Here is a 23,771-nt window from a genome sequence, read left to right as displayed (position 1 = left end):
AATGTCACCCAACGTTCTTTCCAGCTCTCATACCATGATTCCATTTTAAGAACTGAAATCAACCGTGACTGCCCTAAGAAAATGTGGAAGTGCTGGCGGCCCTCAGCAGAGAAACTATAAATAAAGAATTTATAAAAACTGAAGCTCTGGGAGACCCAGGTTAAGCCCAGAACTAATTGGTGCCTCTAAAAGCATCCAGGAACTACAAAGTGCATATAAGGTGGTCTTGAAAGCAGGCTGGGTCTGTGTAGGCTTCTTCGACGCCCACCACAGGGTGCTGCTTTTGTGTCCTGTTGATCATATAAAGTGTGCAAACACCCCACTGAGTCACTGTGGTCTAGGCAGGAGAGCTTAATGAATTCTTTAAACCAAGGCTCCCAGCAGAACAGGCAGAAGTCTCTCTCTCTCATGGTCAAGGGCAGCCGCGTGGTTGATGGGGTCCACTGTGGAATGGACTCATGGGATGGTTTATATAAAAGCAGTTTAGAACTTTGAGATGTTTCTAGAAGGGTGTGACATCCATCTTGGACCGTGTGAGTGGACAAGTTATACATTTCTGAAGCCAGTCATGGTTTACTGGCCTGGGAATGAGACTTTCTGGGCTGGGGCTGATGAGCACGTGGAAGTCCAGCTGGCTTTTCCGAAGGGTTCATGGAGGATTTGTAAGACCAAGGCACAGTGAGGAGTCTGAGAGCAGACGTTAAATCTAACAGCAGCCGCAGCAGATCCACAGGGCAGCCTGAGGCAGGAGGAGAAAGTTCTCCCCGCTCAGCCTGAATTCACTGTGGTCCTCTGAAGGCTTGCCAGTCCCAGACTCCACGGACCAGGGTTGGGGAGACTTCAGGCTGCTGACATTGTTATAGCCTCCGTGAGGCCAACTGGATGAAGGTGTGATGGGAACAAGAGAAGAAAGAAGGATAGGATGTCAGAAGAGGTCAGGAAAACCAGATAGGAAGGGTCAGCCTCGCGCCAAGCCGTCCTGCCTCTCCTCTGCTCTGTTTTCACCTCTAGGGCTGTGGTTCTTAACTGTTTTTTCATTTCCCAATGCTTTGGAAAGCCGATGAAAACTACTGGCCTGCACCAACCTGCCCCCTGCAAAGCGGCCACCGTCTCCTGAAGCCCTGTTCCTGGATAGCAGGAGTGTAGATCCTAGAAATCAAAGCGACCTATTTCAACAACTAATTTAAAGTTGTATTACTGAAAGAAGACAGGCCAGCAGGAGCCTTTTGCAGAGCGGCTGCTTTCCTACATGGTTTGCTAATACGCCATTCTTAGGGTCTCAGAGGCACAGCCGTCAAAGTCCAGCTGTGAGCCGGTAAGTGCTGTGGCTCTCCTGACATAACTCCGCCGCTTACTTATAAGGAAAGTGGTTTTGTTTGGCCTTTAACCCTAGGTTCTTTTAACCAAAGGTCAGAGTCAACTAGTGGAAGAGCTCAGTAAGTTAGTGGGTCATGACCAGCACCAAAAAAGAACACAAGAAGCCGCACCAGGCATCCCACGTGGTAACTACTATTTCTCAAGACTTCACCTCTGAACTGGGGCTCACTGGGATGCCACTGAGAAACGCATTTTTTTCTGTGAGTCACAGGAAAACACAGAGATGAAAGCTATCGCTTTAGGGCACAGGAAAGGCCCTAAACTATTTGCTGAGTAAATACACATGTGCTGGGTTGTTCTATGGCAGGCCCAAGTCTATGAGTAGTTTTTATGATGTCATTTCCATCCTGCAAGATAGCAGGAATACTGGTCGGGTTTAACCTTTAAAAACATATATGCCCCGAGGCTCTGCAGAGGAGTATGTGCGCATGTGTGTGTGAGTGCGTGTGAGTATGTGTGTGTGCATGTGAGTATGTTTGTGCACATGCATGCATATGTGTGCTTGTGTGCATGTGTGAGTGTGTGTGTTTGAAAGTTTGGAGGCCAGAAGTCAACTTTGGGTCTTCTTCAGTTGCTACCCACCCATCTTATTTCCCAAGACAGAGTTTCTCTCAGGCCAATTTGCCACACAAAGCTGGCAGGTCAGTGAGCCCCAGGGTTCTCCTTTCCTAAGCACTGGGAGATTTCAGGTATGCACCACCACATGAACCTTTTTTTTTTTTTTTTTTTCAATAACATGTTTCTTAGTGTGGCTGAACTCAAATCCCCAAGTCTCCATGCCTATGTGGCAAGTACCTTGCCCAGGGAGCCGTCTTCCTAGTCCCGAGACTCAGTGCCCTTCTCGGAGGCTTGAGGGTAGAGCCACAGGTTTCAGTTAATTTAGACCAGGTGAAGGAAACCTTGTCTTTTGTCCATTGAGAGCCCTGACCTCACCATAGAGCCAAAAGAGCAATAGAGTTTAAAAAGGATTCCTCGTTCTCCAAGGAGAAGACGAGCACAGAGGTGGCTGGCGATAGATTCCTAAGAGGAATCTTGAGTTCGTTCCCCTCTGGCCAGTGTTGTCCATGAGTGTTACTGCTGGGGAAGCCCCACCCAGGAGAGAAACAGATGCCCTCTTGGAGCTTATATGCAGATGGGGCAGAGACATCGCCAAACAAGGCCATGCATGCATCTGCCAGGACAGCACAGGTCTTTAAAAAAAAACGCTAAGGAAGAGTATGGAAAGAGGCTAGAGGCGTGGGAGATGGGAGGCTTCCCTGAGTGCACACCCAGCTGGGGCGTAGGGCTTGGGGGGTGGTCACAGGGCTCAGGGGCCTTCAGACAGGTGGAGGGTTCTGGTTCCTCTTCACTGGTGGTCAAGTTCTGTTGAGGACGGCTACCCTAGTGTCAGGTAGAGGCTGGATGTGTGGGGAGCAGGGATTGGGGTTTGGGGTTCCCTAGGAGACCTCTGTATGGGTAAGAGCTATTGGTAACCTGTGGTTGCTGTGATAGGACTCTGTGTGTGTGTGTGTGTGTGTGTGTGTGTGTGTGTGTGTGTGTGAGAGAGAGAGAGAGAGAGAGAGAGAGAGAGAGAGAGAGAGAGAGAGAGAGAGATGCAGTTGGGGGTCTACCTGGTGAGTGAAAGCCCAGAATAGGAATGGATCAGGGAGGTGCCCACTGGGACTCTCTTAGGCATGAGCAACATTGACACTCAGTGGTGTCACCAGGGAAGATGGATGTGAGGTGTCCGTGTCTCCCCAAGCGGAAGTGTCTGGTATCAGTTACATCTACCAAGTCTGGAGCTCGGAAGAGAGATTTGAGCCTAGAGCTGGGCACACAATCCAAAGAGACCTACAGCCGCAGACCCTACATAAATAAAAAAGGACAGAGTGAGTCTAAGAAAGCAGCAGCAGGAGAGGGGAGGAGGAGGGAGGGAGGGAGGGAGGGTGAGAGGGAGAGAGAGGAGTCTGTCCAACAGAAACAGACCTCAGTGGAGTAATTGCTGTGGCTTTTTCTGGGTGTTGAAGAAAAGTATTTTTAAAGCTGGCTGCATTTGGACAATTCCAGAGAAAGCGGGCAAACACTTGGCCAGAGGTCACCCCTCTGCTGGCTTAGACCCAGCTGCAGTCACAAGCCTCGCAGGACAAGCAGCCTCTCTGGACCATGCACGGACATTAACCCCAGACAGGATGAACCAAAGCTCCAGAAATTCTGCGGTTTAGACATTCTTGTTGGTGTGACACATACTTTCAAAAATTTCTTTTTTCTAATAGATGGGCAGTCATGTTCTGTTGTCTAAAATAATGTCAACAAACAAACAAACAAACACACTGACTATGGAAGACACCATACAAGATAAAATTGAATGTAAATGGATCATGTTAAATCATTAGGGTCCTTTAAGGAAGTGATTTTGGGGCATCTGCAAGCCATGCTGCTCTTGCAAGAGGACTGGGGTTCAGTTCCCAGCACCCACATTGGGCAGCTCACAGCTACCTGTCGTTCCAGCTTCGAGGGATCTAACGCTCTCTTCTGGCCTCCAGGGGCATCTGCATGCATGTGGTGCATATACAGAGAAGCAGACACACACATACCCGTAAACCACAATTTCAAAAGAGAGCATGTTTTAAAAGTGCTTGTACACATGGGTCCATTTCTTACACGAGAAAGTATGACGGACACATCTAGAATGTCCTACAGGGCAGAACAGCCAGCAGTTCTGGTTCCATGGATGCTTGGCTTTCCCACTGGACACTTACACTGGTGTTCTCGTTATGGCTGCCCAAATAGCTAGACTATGGACAGAGAGCTCTGGCTCTGCATGGGGAAGGACGCTGGTCACTTTTTGTCACAGTCTCTTGCTGGAAATGAACAAACTGACATCCTGACTCTTCATTCTGGGCTCTAAAGGGACAGCTCTGCTCTTGGTACCTCAACTAAAGTTGAGCTCTAAGATCTAAGATTAGCACCTAGGGATTGTCTCTACCTTCTGGTGTGGGCAAGCTCAGCCCTGCCTCTTCTCATTTGCCGTTCAGCTCCTTCCTACATCCCTGACTCCAGGAGCTGCCCAGAGACTCAGGGTGGCACACACCGAAAACAAGACCTTCAGAGACAAGGCTCATTAAAACCTCATGGGGGCAGTTTGTTCCCACGCAAGGCCCAGATTCCTGACTCTGGTCCTAGGTAAGGTCCATTCAGCCTATCTCTCTATGGGGCAAAGGTGGGTAGGGTTATTGCTGGAACCACAATGATGCCCATGTAAGGGATATGAGGGAGTGTTTGCGGTCATCTCTGTGAAACACCACGAGGATCCATCCTCATGGATATGGAAAACACTTCCAAAGCTTGGTAGTGTGCTCTTTATTCCCATGGAGAAGAGACCTCAGGCTCATCTAGATTCTCTCTGGGGTCCCATGATGGTGCCATGGCATCTAAGGCTCTCCTTGCTAGTCATACTAGCTGCAGCACCAAGCTCAAGAGTCCAGCCTCTCTACTCTGATGCTACCCCTGGGTGTTTGTGAAGAACTTGCCTCCTCCCTAAGCTCTGTCTCTGAGCTTCATACATGTCTGCCTCTGTTCCCTTCTGTGGCCCCAGAAAAGGGGAAGACACTGCTGAGGAGAGAGATGAAAGTGCGGTCTTCTGCAGTCACATCTGTAATACTTTTTATTTAAGACAATTAAGAAGCCTGCCACCTTCACCAAACACTTGTTAATAGGCCGGGCGGTGGTGGCGCACGCTTTTAACCCCAGCACTCGGGAGGCAGAGCCAGGCGGATCTCTGTGAGTTCGAGGTCAGCCTAGTCTACAGAGCAAGATCCAGGACAGGCACCAAAACTATACAGAGAAACCCTGTCTCAAAAAAACAAAAACAAAACAACAACAACAAAAAGAAATCCACATATTGGGGGGTTGGGAATTTAGCAAAGTGGTAGAGCGCTTGCCTAGCAAGCACAAGGCCCTGGGTTCGGTCCTCAGCTCGGGGGCGGGGGCGGGGGTTGGGGGGACCAACAAAAATGCCTATTAATGCTCTTTATGATGCTACAACACCTTGTAGACGATGCACAGCGGAGCAAAACACAAGGCTACCATGTTGGGGATGGGGAGACACCTGGTTAAGGGTAACTGCTGAATAGCTCTGGGTATCCCCTCAGGCATAGCAGCCTCCTCACCAGCTCTGGGGGAGCCTCCATCTCACATGGAAAGAGCCATACCTTGACTACCCACAATGGTTCCTTTTCCTGGCACTATTGTTCTGGGTTTTCCCAAGGTCTCTGCTCTCTAGGTTTCTGACGACATCACATACATCATCACCTCTCCCTCCCTCCCCCAGGCCTGCCCGCCCGCTTTCTCTCCCCTCCTCCTTTCCCATTCCTTCCCATCCCACATTTTGACCTTTGCTCTTTTCTCCCTCTGTGCATCTGACTTCACAGGCCCTAGCATGTATCATATCCATTCTGTGAGGCTCACCTCACCGTTTCTGGGTCCTCACATCTGTGTTGAGCTGCCACAGACTGAGTTCTGGATGGCAAGCTGTATTTCCCAGACTCAGGTCATCAGTTAAGACCCAGTAAATATGTGCAAACTTGACCTTTCTTTAAAGCCATGGTGTCCAGGCTTTGACACTGTAATGGGACCTATAAATGTGTTGTGCTGCATTCATAACTATCCTGGGATACATTCGGCCCATCAACACATGTCATTTGTCATTTAAAGCATTAAGTTCTAATATGTGGGGAATGTTAAAATCTGGGAACCAGAGGGGACAATCACCTTTGTGCCTCAGGAACATGGTGCCCTGGTCGTCTCTCTTCGGACAAATTTCTGGGCTCCACCAGAAATTCCTCAGCCACTACCTTGGTCTTGGACAGTTACCCGTCCCTGATCCGTGGCCAGTGTCCCCTCTCCTGGCTAGATCCTGTAGTTCACTTTGCAGAGGACCCAGAGAGCACACTCTGAAACACCCATGCAAGGTCCCTCCTTGTCCTTTGTCCCCGTGATCAAATGGAACCTCCCTGCCCTGTTCCAGCCTGTGGTGCCTTGAGTCTCTGGTCCCTCCCTCTGCCTGTTCTTGGCCCAGCTCTTCATAGCCCACCCCAGCTTCCCAGGAAAGCGCTACTCACATGCCTCCCTTTGTCTTGCTAACTGGAACTTGCCCCTTAGAGCTCAGATGGGAGGCTCCTTCCGGTGCACTGAATGTCGTCCTCATATGTCCTTACATGATGTGTGTTCCTATGCCTCATTTACGTCCCGTGTCTGCTAATCATTGGGTAAGACCCCCATGCCCCACTGTCTCCCAGTATCCACCTAGCAACGGGGCGGGGCACACAACCAACAGTCAGCCTTTGGCTCATAACTGGGTGAGTGCATGGAGTGCTCCCTGGCTGTGCTCCTAGCCCTAAGGGGTCCTCAGCCCTGGTACTCACTGCCCCTCTCAGCACAGTGTGCCCTGATGCAGGGGCATGTCTACTAGTGGCTTTTCATCCTGCTGCAAAGTGTCGGCATGACCATAGATGAGGGGAAAAGACGTCATGTTTCAACTCCTTGGTGAAAAATAAACCCATAAATCAGGTAGGGTAGGAAGAAGTCATTTTTCAAGCATAAGTCCTTAGAAAACTGGTTACATTTTGTCATATGACAAATGGCACACCACTCTGCTATACACTGTTGTGAGTTTAACTCCTAAGAGGCAAAGATACAGTCTAATACTAGAGCAACTTTGCCAACCTGTAGGAGGCTGGCTCGGATTACAAGAATGTGCAGGGCTTGGAGACAGGTAAGGAATTCAACCGTGACCGTACTATGAATGTCTACCTGTGGGAAGGTTTTAGTTCCTAAGGTGTGGGTCCCCATTTTTCACAGCCTCTCTCTCTCTCTCTCTCTCTCTCTCTCTCTCTCTCTCTCTCTCTCTCTCTCTCTCCCTCTCCCTCTCTCCCCCTCCCCCATCTTTCTATTGAGACAGGGTCTCTCTATTTAGCCTTGACTGTCCTGGATCTTGCTCTGTAGACCAGGCTGGCCTTGAACTCACAGAGATCTGCCTGCCTCTGCCTCTCGAGGGCTGGGATTAAAGGCGTGCACCACCACACCCAGCTCATTCCAATATTTCTGAGTGGTCTAAAGGGAAGGAGACAAAATCAACCGGGAATAGAGGATGTCTCAACAGCGCAGACATTGCCCCTGGTTAGGACGACTCTGTTTATCCTGAAAGAGGACAGAGGGCAGCTGTACACTCTGCACCGGTCTTTGTGTCCCACTCTTGCATGCAGACTTAATCCAAGTCACTGACACCAGGTTCTGCCCACTCCAGGGGCCCTGGGGAGAGGTACTGGGACCAGCCATCCACCCTCAAGAAGTTGTGTGCTGTGCATCTGTGTTTGGGTTGAAAGGGAAAGGGAAGGAAGTGGGAAGGGGAGAGAGTGAACCTAAGAGAGATTTTTAAACATTTTTTTTTTTTTGTTTACATTTGTTGTTCTATTTGTGGTGGAGGGTGTGTTCATGCCACAGTGTGTGTTTGGAAGGCAGTCTGTCCCTGCTCCCCTCAGGAAAGAGTGTAGATCAGACTCAGAGCAGGACTCTGAAAGTGGATATCCCAGCAAGGCCCAAGCCTAGCATCAGGGGCTCTTGTGGGTCCCTTTGGCAATTAGTCAGTGAGGATGAGTGTGAGCCCGGGGCTGCAGGCAGAGACAGAAGGACAAGGAGTCACACTCGCTCACCAGCCTTTCAGAGGTCTGAAGGACTCCAGGAGAAGCCAGCGTCTACTGCAGCCCAGCCCGCCTTGTGCCAGCCATAAATGCACGCAACTTGCTAGCTCATCCACCCTGCAGGATGATCGTGAAGTTGACAGCAGTGTCTTAAATTCCATTCCATGCCTGGCACGGACAAAGGGCACACAGAGAACTACCTATGAAGGAAACAGCCGCACGTAAACCCAGGCTGGCAGTCCAAGAGCAGAGACTTTACTGCACTACAAACTGTTTCTCCGGAGTCACTGCACATCTTCATCCAGAAAGGACAATAATTACATCCCCACAGGTCTGGAATGGCATTTTAAAATAAACATTCGTCCTCTCCTCAAAATAGACTCTTTCCGGTTCACTTAGTTCTTTATTTCAGATACTTCCAACCTTTTAGAAAATAAAACTTAGCCCAGTCCAACAAGCCCAACTGTTTCCATGGCTTTTCTTTATTTAAACATATAGGTATGTATTAAGCTTTCAAAATGAAAGCAGGCACGCAATTGCTCATTATCAAAGTGCCCACCATTTCATAGCTCAACATTGCCAGAGTCTAACAACAGCTGTGGGGTTTATGAAATATTGGATGGCTACAACCCAACAGAGCACAGCTGGATCCACAATGCCTTAGAAGAAATTTCAAGGCTGCCAAGGTATATGCCTTTTTAAAAAAGTGTGTGTGTGTGTGTGTGTGTGTGTGTGTGTGTGTGTGTGTGTACACGCACACATGAACTCAATTATTTTGCTAAATGGACACAGTATCAAACTGCCTCTAATTCACCTCTCTCTCCCCATGGACTAGTGTGGCTCCTAAACACACTAGAGCAGCATCTTTGTGTGGTGGAAGTAGGTTAATGCAGAGAGTCACAATTGCCAGAGTGCAGAGAACAAGAGACTGTGGCATGCTCAGACATAAAATGAGACCGCTCGATCACAACCACTATCCCCAAGGTTCAATGGACATGAATGGTGAGGATCAGGAAGATGGAGTGGAGAGATCGTAAGAGCCAGGGGTGGGAAGACTCCTGTGAAACGGTGTCCTTGGGACATGACAGGACCGTTGAAGTCCTGAATCCACAGCAGCTGTGGTTGTCCACACAGGATCAAGTCAGTGAGCCTTCATGCATGATGTAGGAGGGGCACCTGAGCTCCCACCCCGATGAGTCGATAATGACAGTTGCTATCTGCTAGGGGAAGGCGTCTTCCGCAGGGCTGTGGCCCCTTGTAGTCTGAACATGCTGTGGTGGATGAGCCCACACCCACGTGTATGCATGCAACGCTAATTAGAATCAGTGGGCTATAAAAAAGAAGGCGGGAAGTTGGGAGGCACTGGGGAGAAGGGGGAGTGCATAAAATCAAAATATATCGTATACGTGCTTGAAATTCTTGAGGGATAAATATTGTGTTAGTAAAAATTGTAAGTCTGAAAAGACTTCCCTTTGTGCCTTTCCCTTTGTTGTTTTCTACATGTTACAATGTATCACTGAAGACTGTCGCTCAAGAGTGGACCAAAAGCTTTCTTCAGAACTTTATGTTTGGCTTCATGTCTTATGTACAAACCTACATCCATCTTTGTGGTTGACTTTTTTGTTTTTGTTTTTGGATGGGTCATCAGATGATGTGGCTGGTACATCATCTGCTTTTAAAAATTTAGATTTTTTTTTTGAAGCCTAATGTGATTAATTTCTGTTCATGCTTTATGAGCAGTTGAGGATGGCAAGGACATTCCATAGAAATATATTCAACATATCTATCACCTTTTATTAATAGCCTTGGTTTTCTTATATTTTGTTGTTGACCCAAATGACGAGAATAAAAGGGGTATGTTATTTTTCCACTACTGTCATCTTTACACTGAAATATACTTAAAATTTCTAATGATGTTTACTTCCTTTTTTTTTTTTTTTCTAGACAGGGTTTCTCTGTGTGGTTTTGATGTCTGTCCTGGAACTCACTTGGTAGCCCAGGCTGGCCTCAAACTCACAGAGATCCGCCTGGCTCTGCCTCCCAAGTGCTGGGATTAAAGGCGTGCGCTACTGCCGCCCGGCTCCTTCCTATATTTTATACAGTGTTATTTGGTTTATGCATGTTGGTGACAATTTTTAGCGATACTCTTTGATCTGTGGAGTATGAGAGACATAGAGGTCAGGCAGTGGTGGCACACACCCTTAATTCTATCACCCGAGAGGCAGAGATCTGTCTGGATCTCTGTGAGTTCAAGGCCACACTGGACTACATGAGAGAAACAGAACCAGGCAGTAGTTGACACACACCTTTAATCCCAGGAAGTGACATGGCAGGACACAGAAAGGTGTATAAGGCGTGAGGAAACAGGAACTTGCTCTCTCCAGGCTGGGGATTTTGTAGAGGTAAGATCCAGTGGCTGGCTGTTCTGCTTCTCTTATCTTTCAGCTTTCACCCAATATCTGGCTTTGGGTTTTTATTTCTTTATTTTTATTTTTTTATTGTTTTACTATAAGACCTTTTAAGATGCATGTTACAGACTACAGTGAAGCAACACCTGGGATCTAATGGTGGCGGTGGTCAGCACACCGCAAGAGTGTCCACCCCACATAAGGAGATCCACAGTCCGAGCTGATGCCACCGAGGAAGGGACTAAAGCAATGAGAGGGGACAATGTGGGACAGAAGGAGGCCATGGTCAAGTGTGGCCAAGGGCCAGCAGAGGAGCATAAGCAGAAAGGGGAGGGAATGAGGTGGGCTTCGAAAGGACTTTAGCGAGGGTGGGAAAGCCCTACCCCAATTGCACCCCGGGAGACAGAGTCCCCACAGAGGGCTTCTGGGAATGGTCGTCAGGCTGACCAGAAACGACAAAGGGAACAGAAACAATGGACCAGGGCTTGCCTTGCTTGAAGGAGGCTTGCACTTCCTGGTGTTCCCAGGGCCTGGCATGGCCCCAGGGCTTTTTCTTTACCTCTTTTGTCCTCTGGACCCCTGTAGTTGTGACACTGTGGCTACAGAGAAGGTCCCTTAGCCCAGAGAACAGCGGGTCAAGGACCCAGGCAGCTCCAGAGGGCCATTCTTAGCTTGTAGCTAAGATCCCTCCACCTAGGCAAAGTTAGACTCCCTTACAAATCATCTTCATGGTTAGAAAACATCTTTATTAATTTGTCCATGGCGTGTGATTAATTTCAAGGGAGCATTCCATGTTACACATTGATGTTGTGTTAAAAAAAAAAAACTGAATTTTGGTGCCGGAGAGATGGCTTAGCAGCTAAGAATACTGGTTGTTCTTCCAGAGGACAGGGATTGATTCCCAGTACCCACACGGTGGCTCAAAACCATCTGTAACTCCACTTCTGGGGGATCCAATGCTCTCTTCTGGCCTTTGTTGGTATCAGGAAGACAAGTGGGACAGACACATACATGCAGGCCAAACATCCACACACACAAAATAATACAAAAATTAAGCATCCGATTCTAGAACAGCCCAGCAGTAACTGGGGTGAAAGCTGCTGGTTCCTCCAGCACTGATGGCCCAGGAGAGAACAGACTTGGGTTACCAGTCAGGGCAAAGTGGAGAGCAGGAACTACTCGGGGATGGAGGCTGTGCACAGTCAATTTGAGAAGACCTAATGAGCCTTGGCTTTGTTTCTTAGCCCCTCCCACCATTCTACCCCAGTGATCTGAGAGATGTGAGCTCCTAAGAGAACAGGGGTGGATCCAGACCCTGGATACTAGTTGTTTTTTTAAAATCTTTTTAGATTTTGTGCCGGGTGGTGGTGGTGCACGCCTTTAATCCCAGCACTCAGGAGGCAGAGCCAGGCAGATCTCTGTGAGTTCGAGGCCAGCCAGGTCTACAGAGTGAGATCTAGGACAGGCACCAAAACTGCACAAAGAAACCCTGTCCAAAAAAAAAAAAAAAAAAAAAAAAAAAAAAAAAATTGTGGGGCTGGTAGATGGTTCAGTGGGTAAAGGTATTTGATGCAAAGCCTGATGATCTGTCAACCCCTGTGACACTGATGGATGGGGGACAGACTCCTGCAAGGTGTCCTATGACGTCCACACATATACATGCACCCCGAGCTCTCCCCAACACAAATAAATGCAAAAAAAAAAAAAAGCACTGCCTCTGCCTGCCAGGATGAACCGTGCGCGTGCGTACGTGCGTGCGTGCGGTGTATATACGTCTTTGTTGGATATATGCATTGGTGTGTTCATAGCTGTAGAGGCCATAAGTCAACATCAGTTATCTGACTCAACTACTCACTATCTCGTTTTCTGAGATAGTTCGCTTACTGAACCTGGGGCTCACCAATTGAGTTAGGTCGGCTGGCCAATGAGCTCCAGGATCTGCCTGTCTCTGCCTCCCCACCACTGGGGTTATAGACCAGGGTTAGGCTTTGTACACGGATGCTGGGGATCTGAACTCGGGTTCTCATGCTTGTGGGCCAAACACATCACTGGCTGCGCCGTCTCCTCAGGCACTGAATCTTGTTTAAATAAGATGCCCGGGAGCAGCACTACTCACTTGGGGTGCGAATGTTGGTGGCGACCCCTTTGTGTATGCCACCTCTGAACAGGGTGCTCTAGCGGGCACACACGACCCCACTTAATCCTTAGACGAAATGTATAAGCTATATTAGGCTCGCCTTGTTTTATACAGTTTCCAGGGTTTTTCAGTGACAAGAGCAGGGCATAGCGCTGGGTCTCTCTGTGTTGAAGGCCAGGTCCCTGCCATTAGGTTCCGTCTGCTGTTTCTACGGTCACATCAGTGTTCAGCCTTCAAGAAAGCGCTTCCCCCAGCCCTCCACTAAGACTGAAAAGCTCTTACGATTTGGCTCTCCTTTAAAATGTATTTAACAGAGAAAAAGAATTTCCCATTAACCCGGAAATCTGCATTTTCACCCTTTCCTCTACTAATGCAAGATGGCAATTATCCACTGTGTCTGGGAAGTAATGACCCAGAGCCATTCCTTACAAGGGGAGGGGAGACTCCATTCTAACCTGGGCTTCCAACACACGCTGTCTTTTTTATTTGCTGTAAAAAAGCAGAACTGTTTCGGGAAAAATCTTCTATCTAAAAATACACTAGCAGCAGCCTTGCAATTACACTCCTCTGTGGGAGACTTCTGCCTTCCCTTCTATTTCCCGAATCAGAGGCCTGGTCTGCGGCCTGATCATCCGTCATGCCCAAGGCCGGCGTTGCACAACTAACTGGAAAAACCCAAGCTATGTAGGCTTGGATAACATTGTGTGTGTGTGTGTGTGTGTGTGTGTGTGTGTGTGTGTGTGTGTGTGTGCAGTGCAATCAACAGCTTTATTTTAAATCATCTGCACATTCCTCACCTCTCCTACCCTCCACAGAGAGGGACTCGGCTAAGGTCAGCCCCAGGACTGTCGACCTAACCTGACACTTTGCATCAGCACTGTGCCCGCAGGCTGGGCTTCCTCTTCCTGACCCCATCCCAGTCCTTGCCACTTCCTCTCTTTCCCCTTTCCCTTGGGTGTCTCTGTCATGGAAGATCGCCAAGCTTGCATGTGGGCTGCTGGGCTGCTGTGGTGACCGAGTACATTTTGTGGGTTGATGGCTCTAGTTTTCACAATTGGTAGAGTCCACCAGTGAGGACACTATCTCAAACAGTTTTACTATGGTGAAAACAGGCCATCAACTGTGAAACTTCATCAACATTTTGGCAAGGGGATTCATACCCAATTTATGAGGCGTTTTAAAAGAGATACATACGCTACGGGCAGTATGGGACCAGACTGGGAGTGACTACATGATTTGCAGGAAGTGACAAGATCCCAACAGGAATTTTCAAATCAGAACTCACTACAAGATGGAAAAGGCTTTCTTTTTAAACGTGATTGCAGATCTAACCCAGAGACAGGAGGTAGGATTGAGACAAACTGGTGAAGACGAGGAAGGAGGAGCCCAAAGTGTTTAGGAATGGATAAAAGCATTTTACAAATGATAAGGACATAGATGTAGATGCTTTAGGATGGTATATAACAACTTCTTATCTGTCAAAATACAGCTTAGGATAAGCCCCCCCACCCCACAGGAGACTGAAAAACAACAGAAGTGCTGATGGGACAGGCTATTCCCTCCTGTAACAGACCCTAGGGTCAAAATGACAACAAGACCAGGCCTCCAAGGCTGCTCATCAGCCCTACAAGATGTTCCCTGGATGACACTGAAGACGCCATGCTGTCTGGCCACAAATGTCCTCAAGGTAGGCATTGTCAAAAAGGGTACCAAGCCACACCAACTCAGTTACACAGCCTTATAGAGACCCCATGTGCCCTGCATGGAGAACAAGGTACAGATCTTTTGTCATAATTGCAGAGGGTGACATTGTATCAAGGACTTGCAACTCAAAAACAACAAGGTAGTAACAGTAGCAGTAATAGTAACAGCAACAGTAGCAGCAGCAGTAACAGCAGCAACAGCAGTAACAACAGCAGCAGTAACAGCAGCAACAGCAGAAGTAACAATAGCAGCAGCAGCAGCAACACCAACAGCAGCAGTAACACAGCAGTAACAGCAGCAACAGCAGAAGTAACAATAACAACAGAAGTAATAATAACAGCAGTAACACAGCAGTAACAGCAATAGCCAACACTTCCCATAGCCTGGCACTTTCTGACTGCTCTGTGTGTTTCCTGTTTATGTCATCTTTCAAGCAGCACACTACAGACAGGAGAAAACAGAGGCACATTTTAAGTAGCTTGCCTAAGTCACACAGGGAGCATTTGGAGACTGGTCACCCTGTGCCGCATCCCTGGCTCCTAAGCCCAGGCTCCTTACTACATGGGTAGGGAAGAAGAGAAGTCTAAGCTTCTCCACAGAGGATCACAAGCCAATGGAAATTTAAGTTAATAAGAACCAAGACAAATACAGACAGTATCAAACTTCAGATTATTAAAGTCAGGATAAAGTGACTTTAAGATTAATAAGATTTCTTGGTGCAGTGGGAGTTACATTGTAAAATTTAATTTTTCTCAGGAAGAATTAAGACTACAAATTCTGAGACTGAAGGAGAATGTTGGAAATCAATGATGTGTTACCAAGGGAGACACTGTCCTGAGGGTGCCCGTCTCCTTCCAGGTGTGGGGGGCAAGGCCTCCACCCTCACTTCTGTGGAGGCCGGCTACAGGAACGGGGAACTGCAGTCTTGTGCAGTGAGACCCAGCTTTACCCTGTCTTTATCGTGACCCTCTTCTCTTAGGAGCTATGCCTAGGATGGAAGATGGCCTATACCTATGGTGACCAGCTTTAAGTCTAAAGGGACCGGAAGCCTAGCCAGGACCCCTAGGGTCTGGGACCCAGGTCAGTTGTAGAAGCCAGTGTTGGGTCAGTAGCAGGGCTAATCACAACCAGGGACCTGAGCTGGTACCTCCCCTCTACACCCTCCCTCACCCCCCCAACTTCCAACCCCCCTTTCCTCCCCCTCACCCCCACCCCCTGCTTCTGAGCTCTAGCCCAATATGGAAGTTGGCTGTTTCTCTCTCCTTCCCTCCTTCAGATCCAAGGCCTCCCTCATCCCCAAAAGAAGTTTCCGAGCATCGGGGGAGGGAGGTGCCGAAAGCATATGCTTTATGTGTGTGGCCAGCTGTCAGGCAATGGAGGGACCCGGGGCTGCAACGGCTTTATTTCAAGTATCTGCTCCTCTGGCATCTAGGAGGAGCGAAGGTCCATCCATGTGTTGGGAAAGACGGTCCAGGGCTCGGCAAGATAAAATAAAACCTACGGTGGAAGAGAGTGGTGAGTGCAGGCGTGGTGAGTGTGTTCAGTGGAGGCGGACAGACGGACAGACGCACTGGCACAGTAGCCACCGCGAAGCCTTTCAGTACTCGCGCCGCCGCCGCGTCTGGGTCCGACTCACCTACGCAGTTATCACACAGGCTGCAGTGGGAGGCTCGAGGCGGACGGAAAATCTTGCAGGTAAAACAGTACTTTAGTTTCACAGTCTGGCCATTGATGATGACTTCTTTGGTTCTGGGAGGTGGGCGGTACCCCCCTGAACTGGTGCCGTTGGCGATATCTGTGGAAAGAAGGAAAAACAGCGCACGCCTTCAGCACACCATTTCAGCTCTGTGGTCCCTGTCGCCCCATTCAGGGACCAGGCCTAGCTGTAGCCGACATTCCTAGGGCAGCAGCCACACTTGACTGTCCTGCGTCGTCACGGGCAACTGCTGTTTAGTGGACACTCTGGCTGAAGCTGTTCATGTGGGCCAGAGACCATATGATGGGGCTCTTGTCAAAGGCTGGAGAGGGTATGTGGTCCAGCCTAGCAGAGGGATGCTTTCCATGGGTCATCCCCACCTCCCTCCTCTTCAGGGCATGTATAGGAAAGAGGCAATGTGGGGAGGTACCCAAATGACCACAGAGGGGCCTCCTGATCTGGCTACCAGCTCACTAAACTTGGGTCAAGACCCTAGAGTGGAACTGGTCTTGTGACAGCAGCCCACCTTGTCCCAATTAACTCAGTGATCTTCATTCTCCCTCCGGAACTGAGCTCTTCAAGCCCAGCGGACTCATCTCCCTGCTTTGCCCATTGGCCTCAAAAGTCCCAGTGTGGGATGGACGACAAGGGGAGGAATATCCATTTAAAAAACATCTATTTTCATGAAAAATTATTAAATGCATATTTTTTAAAAAATCACTTGCATATTTTTAGCATCATTTATTATTCTTTAGAGCCAGTTTTAAAATGTTAAAGAAAATACAAATATAAATTTTAAATTTATTTATTTGTGTGTGAGGGAGGGGAGCATATCTTGTGTGTGTGTGTGTGTGTGTATGTGTGTGTGTGTGTGTGTGTGTGTGTGTGTGTGTACGAGTCAAGGGAATCTGTTCTTTCCTTCTACTATGTGGCGTTCAGGTTTAGAACTCAGGGTGTTGGCCTTGGGAGCAAGCACCTTTACCCACAGAACTGGCCCCTAAGTCTATTTTTTTAAAGTTTCCTTTTCTCTCACAGCCTGGTTCTTCTCTCTGGTGTCACAAGAGTCAGTGGGCAGCTGGTTACACCCTCCACCCCGCCCCCACATCACACCTTGCCTCTTGATTTCATACAGAGCAGGACTGAGACCCCGGCTCTAGAGGAAGGTAGGGTTTCCAGCTTTATTCATGTGTTGACTCCCCACAGGTCTACTAGGCCTGCCAAGAAGAATCTGGGGCAGCCAGTTGTGTAGTGAAGATCCAGAGCCAAAGAGAGTAGCAAGGACCCTTTGAGGGCTTTTGCTAAGACTCTGGAGTGGTTCCAGGACTCTCTGGAGCTGCTGAATTGCAGGTAGACACTCATTTTATTTCACACTCACAGCATACTTCTGCAGATCCCCAGTGTGGTAGGCCCGGGTGTCATCATCAACACTGGCTCTCCACACAAACAATCTAGGCAAGAGTTGTCTGGAGAGTTCTGAAACGACTGATATCCTGAACTTGGCCTCAGAATTCTGATTTCGCGGGGATGGGCAGAGTCAGGTATGGAGGTTTAAAAGGCTCCTCTCAGATACCCCAATCAGTAGCCAAGGCGGACAGCCAACAGTGTGGGGTCCACGCAGCGTCTGTCTTATACAACAGCTCATCAGAGAAAAGGGCTCTCAGCTCACCCAAAACACGGCCTAGGAATCTGCATTTTGCCCAGATCCTCCAGTGACCCCTGAGCTCAAAGCCTCAGAACCTGGGTCCATGGTGAACACAGCTTCACTCAGATGAGGGGACATGCCGAGAAGCACACCCAGCCACCTCAGCCACTTCATGCAAGTTCAGCGATAGTGATGGTACCTGGAGGGCTAACCTTTTCTGTCCCTCACTGAGAGAAGCCACAGCCGACTAGTCATGACTCGGGGGTTCCAACTGCTATAGGACCCCAGCTTTCTTTCTTTCTTTCATCTGTGTGATGAAGACCCTCTGCTCTAGACCCTTGGCTTTTGTGCTAATAAACACCAACCCCAGTGGCAAGGAGTTCTTCAGACCCGTCACCCCCATTGAGACCTCACGGAACACGAAAGTTCAGCGGCAAGGTGCGAACAGAGAGGAAGGAGAGTCCAAGGAAGGGCATGATGGGAATCACGGGACAGTGCACCCCTTCACCTCTTCCTGGGACCAGACCTCTTGCTTGGAACCACCAGACAGCTGGGCAGCCAACTTTGGGGCCATGGGTTGCCTTGCCAACCCGGATACTCTCTTGGTCCCCTCCTCACAACATGCTACCCTGGTGACCTCCCTATCAAGGGATGCTAAAGCCGGCAGCATCTATGGTGCATACTGGAAAGAGGAGTCAGAGCTGGAGGACGGACTTGGCTGCCCTAAGCATCAGGTGGGAAGGGCAGACTCAAAGTGCATCAATGACCAGGGAAGGTCTCTGTGAACGCCAGCTGGGCGGGCGGCTTTGAGGTCTAAAATACTTTGGTAGTTTTTATGTCAGCTGTGACATGGACTGGATGTATTTAGTTCCTGCAAATGTAAGTTAAAGAAAAAAAAAACAAAACTGAAAGATCAGTTACAAAGAAACTCAATCAAGTATCTGTTAATTTCATCAGAAAAGTTCTGAAGCTGAATTCCTGAGGCAAATACTGTAAAATGCAGAGATGCCAAACCGCCCCGTGCGCGCCAGCACCGTGTAAAAAGCTTAGCCCTGCATGGCAACAGCTTGACAAAGTGAGTCTTTGTGCGCGCTCCTCACAATAGACCCTATTGATCTTATATCTCCAAAGCACTCCTTTCGGGGAGATTAAACCTTATACAAAGTGAGCTGAAAGCTAGGATTCAACGGAGAGAGTAAACTGAAGCTTAAGCAGTTAGCCCAAACCCTAAAACCCTTTGATTAGATCATTGGGGACTGAGATGTTAAAATAATAATAATAATAAAAATAATAATAATAAAAAGTTTCAAAATTGAAGCATCAGAAGACCCGGTTCAGGACCCAAATATGCCATTAACTGATGGGAGAACCAGAGGGCCTATGAAAAGAAAAACAAAGAGCAGCAATAACAAATAACAGTGGGACAGTGTTTACAAAGGGCTGACCCCGCTGTTGCACAGGCAGGTGGGACCTGGGCAGCTTAGGAGGTTTCCCCTGGCTGCCTGCCAAGTCACTGAGCCTCTGGTCTCATCTTCCTGTGCCTCTGGATTAGATTCATCACCCCCAACAACCCTGAGGTAGCGTTCTAAGTGTCCCCAGAGTCCTCAGAGCTCCCGGGCTGGTCTTCCCACAGGAGTCTTACACGGAGTCCACACTCCAGACCTTGCAGCAGCCCCGTGCTCCCCTGAGGAGCCAGCTGCTGCACATCTGGGACATGCACAGTGGTCCCAGCGCTGGGGTGGAGATGATCTTATCTTTCAGAAGTTCGGGCTTCTCTTGTGAAAACAGCTGGCAAGTAGATGTGCTTATCTGCACCCATGGGCTCTCACCCTGCTTAATTTATCTGTTTATTCAGTCCACTGAGCTCGGCTGGACTCCTACTAAGTGGCACCCTTGGCATTTGGGGCAGTGTTTGGATTGAAGCTGGTGGCCGATCACAAAGCATGTTCCCCGTTGAGCTCATCCACATCTGCCGCCCCAGGTATGGGGCACAGAGGGTGGAGCTGAGTGCTCCGGTCTAATCCCCAATTATTCTGTGTGGGCCTTTTGTGTGTGCGTGCAACAATTGTGCTTCTGTTTCTCAGAGCTGCTCTTTGTGGCTTAAATACAGCTCTGGAGAAAGAATAATCAAGTCTACAATAGTTAATGGTTAAAGAACACTAGAATTTGGGGGTAAAAACGGTGAGCGGCTTTGTAAGCTTACAGGAATTACTACTTCCCGAGGGCATTTTACACAAGTATTCTGAAGGGAACACAAAAGCCTGAAATGGTTTTTACATTCACAAAGGCCCCTCCTCCTGATGGTTGGAGTTGCTGGCAGAGAGGTGGAAACGATAATGTATACTCGTGCCTCCATGTCTGGCGCCAACCTTGCAATCAGACCCGTGGGCAAAGAACTAAGGGGCCCTAGAATAGGAAGGAAAGGTTGGCCATGCATGCCCAGGAAGGGGAAACCAGCACTGAAGGAGGTATCTCAGTGAAAGAGAAATCCTGGGCAAGCCAGAGGGTTCTGTAACTGTTCCTTAATAAATGCCTGCCTGTTCAAGGCCCGTCTTCGAAAGAGAAGCCATTGTTTCCTCCCGAGGGAACAGGGTGCTTACATCATGAAGGACCCATGTGATCCCATAGTGCTGATTTCTACCCCAGACTGCTATAGACTCTGCTTCCTAAACTACAGGAGGAAAATGTCACCTTTGAAGCTGTGGATAAAGATTGTCTCTCCAGCTGAAGGGTTCATCTGGAGGAGTGGCATTCCCTGGGGTGCTGAAGTTTCACAGACCATTAGCCAGCTGACAGAGCATCTGCCAGAGTGGTGGGAGCCTTTGCTAACAGGAGTTTAGTCAGCATGAAGATAGGGCACGGGGCATAAGTGACTTCATACACTATTGCTCAAGACACTACAGCAGTGTTGAATATAGCTACTCACTGCCATAACACAGTCAAGGATTGAACGAATCTAAATACCCAACAGAGGTCCACTAGACACCCAACAGTCTTCTGGGTGCTGTGGACACAGGGATGCACAGAAGTCCCCTGCCTTCGTAGCATATACTGTAGGGAGGACAGATCAATTCAGAGAATGGGGTTTTGATAATTCAAAGACACAAACAAATCATACCGCAGACTGGATCTCACACTTGGACGATGGTCAGGAACACTCAGGGTAGCATTTATCGTTTCTGCCCACAGGGAAATGTGAAAGTACCTGGAGACATTTTTAGTTGTCACAAGCAGGAGGGAGCGCTCCTGGAAACTAGCGTGGAGACTAGGCTTAAACACCCCCCAGTGCAAAGGCCAATCCTTTACAAACAACAATCTTACAGCCATATATCAACAGTATGGAGGCAGAGAAGCTTCTCCGAGTGTGGCCCATGAACCAGCAGTCTGGGCATTATGGGGAAGCTTGTTTGCAGTGACCCAGTTTGGTGCCGACCCCCCACCCGCACAAGTCACCTTATCTGGAACCTGCATTTTCAAAGATCCCCAGGGTATTTGGGCACTTGTGAAAGTTTGGAAATCATTGCTGTTGGTGCTACATTCCTCCATAAGTGGGATAAACTTGCTGGTAGGCTAGACAATGTGTTAATTAAGCCTTATAAAGTCCTCGATCTCTTCTTTTTAGGTACTGACAAATACCATGCAGAAAAAGCTTATTTACCTGGAAACTATATAGAGGAAGGTAGGTAGGTAGGTAGGTAGGTAGGTAGGTAGGCAGAGAGAGAGAGAGAGAGAGAGAGAGAGAGAGAGAGAGAGAGAGAGAGAGAGAGAGAGAGACAGAGAGACAGAGAGAGAGAGACAGACAGAGAGAGAGAGACAGAGAGAGAGAGAGACAGAGAGAGACAGAGAGAGAGAGAGACAAGAGAGACTGACTTTATTCTCAAACATACTCATCTTGGGTGGTAGGAGCTAAGGATGGGATTTTTCTGAATGTTCTCAGCTCTTACTTACAGTTGATGAAGCCATTGACTAAGAATGAAGGTGACGGAGAGGAACCAGTGCCATTTGCAAAGATGTCAATGGTACAATGGTACGTGAGGAGCTGATACAATAGTTAGTTATGGAAAGTCTGTCCCAATCAAAACAAAGTCTGGCTTTCAAACACTTTTTGTTTGGGATATTGTTAAAGGAAATCTTACAAATGACCTCAGTGTATCCAATGCAGTCAGGCATGAAGCGCTCGGTTGACTGAGATGGGGTCAGTGTGTTAGTCCTTTGTACCGTCTTCCTGGGGACACAGTTTGAAGAGCACCACAAAAGTCCACAGCTGTGGTCTAGAATAGCAATTTCAGATGAGGATGTACTCATTACATCCACCCATTCAAGGAGAGATCTTGCACATGTCTACGCGCTGCTGTGAAGCTGGTGGGATGCCTGTAGGTCTTATTTTTGGCATGCTGGTAGAGTAGGAAATACCAATGTTCACAGTTAATTCTGTGACCGTAAACTGAGATAGTTCTAAAACTAGTATTGGAATCATGAGTTTCAGAAAACTGAAACACAGAATGCTATCCACGTGATTTTTTTCAAATCTAGTGGAGAGAACAGGCCTCAGTGTGGTGTTTTAAATGGGAACGGCCCCCATAGGCTCATAATGTTTCCACACTTGGTCCTCACTTGGTGGAACAGTTTGGAAATGATTAGGAAGTGTGGCCCCTTTGGAGGAGGTGTGTCACTGGGAGCAGGCTTTGAACTTCAAAAGCCCATGCCTCTCCACAGGGAGGCCTCACCCTCTCTGAGGAGTGGATGGGGGTGGGGTGGGGACAGGGACTGGGCGGTTGGGATCCAGGGAGGTGAGGGGGTGGGAGAAGGGGAGGGAGGAGGAACTAGGATTGGTATGTAAAATGAAAAAAAAAAAAAAAAACACCCAAAAACCTTTTCTTTTAAATAAATAAATTAAAAAAGAAAAAAGAAAAACTCATGCCATTCCTAGTTAGCTCTGTTTCCTGGTTGTGTCTCAAGACAGAAGTTCTCAGCTACGGCTCCAGCACCATGCTTGCCTGCCTGCCTGCCTGCCTGCCGCCAAGTTCCCGGCCGGCCGCCGTGATAGTCATGGATTCACCCTCTGAAACTGTAAGCCTAGCATACTCTTTTTTTTTCTCTGTCAACTGCCTTGTTCGTGGTGTTCATCACCACCACAGAAAAGTGACTAAGACACTCAGGTAAGTTTGGATTCCCATTGTTCGGAGAGGTTATCATTCATGGCAAGACCTCACACCGCCTGATGCTATGGTGCCCACAGCTATCTTAGGCTTGTTTCTCCGAGGCTCCTCAGACCCCAGAGGACGACATGCATTGTACATATGCATATGCATGTAATCATTAACTAGTGCGACCGAGGATGGAAGGGAAAGAAAAGTACTTAGTCACCACGACCCTTTTAGTTTAACTAACCAAGCTAATGCAATCCGTGCTCCTAACAAATGAAAATTAATGATGATCTTATTTTGGGGGGCACTCTTTTCCAGTCGGATGCAAAGCCTTGTCCTTGAGTATAAAAGAAAGAAAAGTGCCTTTGTCCTTGCAGAGTTTAATTCTCCTCAAATGTCAGATTTCCTTGCACACATGCACACAAAACTGCTGTGCTGTGTAAATGAAAAGTCAGTTCTGAAGGCCAAAGCTCCAAATATCTGCATGTGTTTGTACTGTGTGGGTAGCGATCAGCCCGGCTGGCTCGCCAGGGTTGGCATTATTGTGGGACAAGCAGGAGAGAACAAAGGGACGTGGCGGGCACTGGACACCATGCTGGGGCAGGTCATGCTTCAGGGTCACACCCAGAAAGCTGACACGCTTCTATTAAGGCTGCAGGGCCGTGGATATGAGGGCATCAGTGAGGGCCTGGGGGTGAGGGCTGGCTGCCTTCTATCTCACTTGGCATGTACCATGGTAAGATTCTATCTGGAGACCCGAGGGGAAGGGATCTAAGGATGTCACAGAAGCAAGGACTGCTATTTATAAATGTGTTATGCTTTAAAGAATGAAAGTGTTGCCAGGCGGTGGTGGCGCACGCCTTTAATCCCAGCACTCGGGAGGCAGAGGCAGGCGGATCTCTGTGAGTTCGAGGCCAGCCTGGGCTACCAAGAGAGTTCCAGGAAAGGCGCAAAACTACACAGAGAAACCCTGTCTCGGAAAA

At 48.5% G+C, this 23,771-nt stretch overlaps 1 protein-coding gene across 3 annotated transcripts in view; it reads right to left on the bottom strand.

Annotated features, from left to right (window-relative positions):
* Positions 1 to 23,771, bottom strand: part of Zdhhc14 (zDHHC palmitoyltransferase 14) — a 260,775-nt gene that overhangs the window by 53,648 nt on the left and 183,356 nt on the right. For all 3 annotated transcript variants that reach the window (XM_006978060.4, XM_042262366.2, XM_015996765.3), the window contains exon 3: positions 15,940 to 16,098. In XM_006978060.4, the coding sequence (XP_006978122.1) occupies positions 15,940 to 16,098 (159 nt within the window). The remainder of the gene's footprint in view (positions 1 to 15,939; positions 16,099 to 23,771) is intronic.

This window comes from Peromyscus maniculatus, chromosome 16 (genome assembly GCF_049852395.1).
Source record: "Peromyscus maniculatus bairdii isolate BWxNUB_F1_BW_parent chromosome 16, HU_Pman_BW_mat_3.1, whole genome shotgun sequence".
Taxonomy (NCBI): Eukaryota; Metazoa; Chordata; class Mammalia; order Rodentia; family Cricetidae; genus Peromyscus; species Peromyscus maniculatus.
The sequence above is the reverse complement of the archived record's forward strand: the minus strand, read 5'-3'. Positions and strand labels throughout refer to the sequence as shown.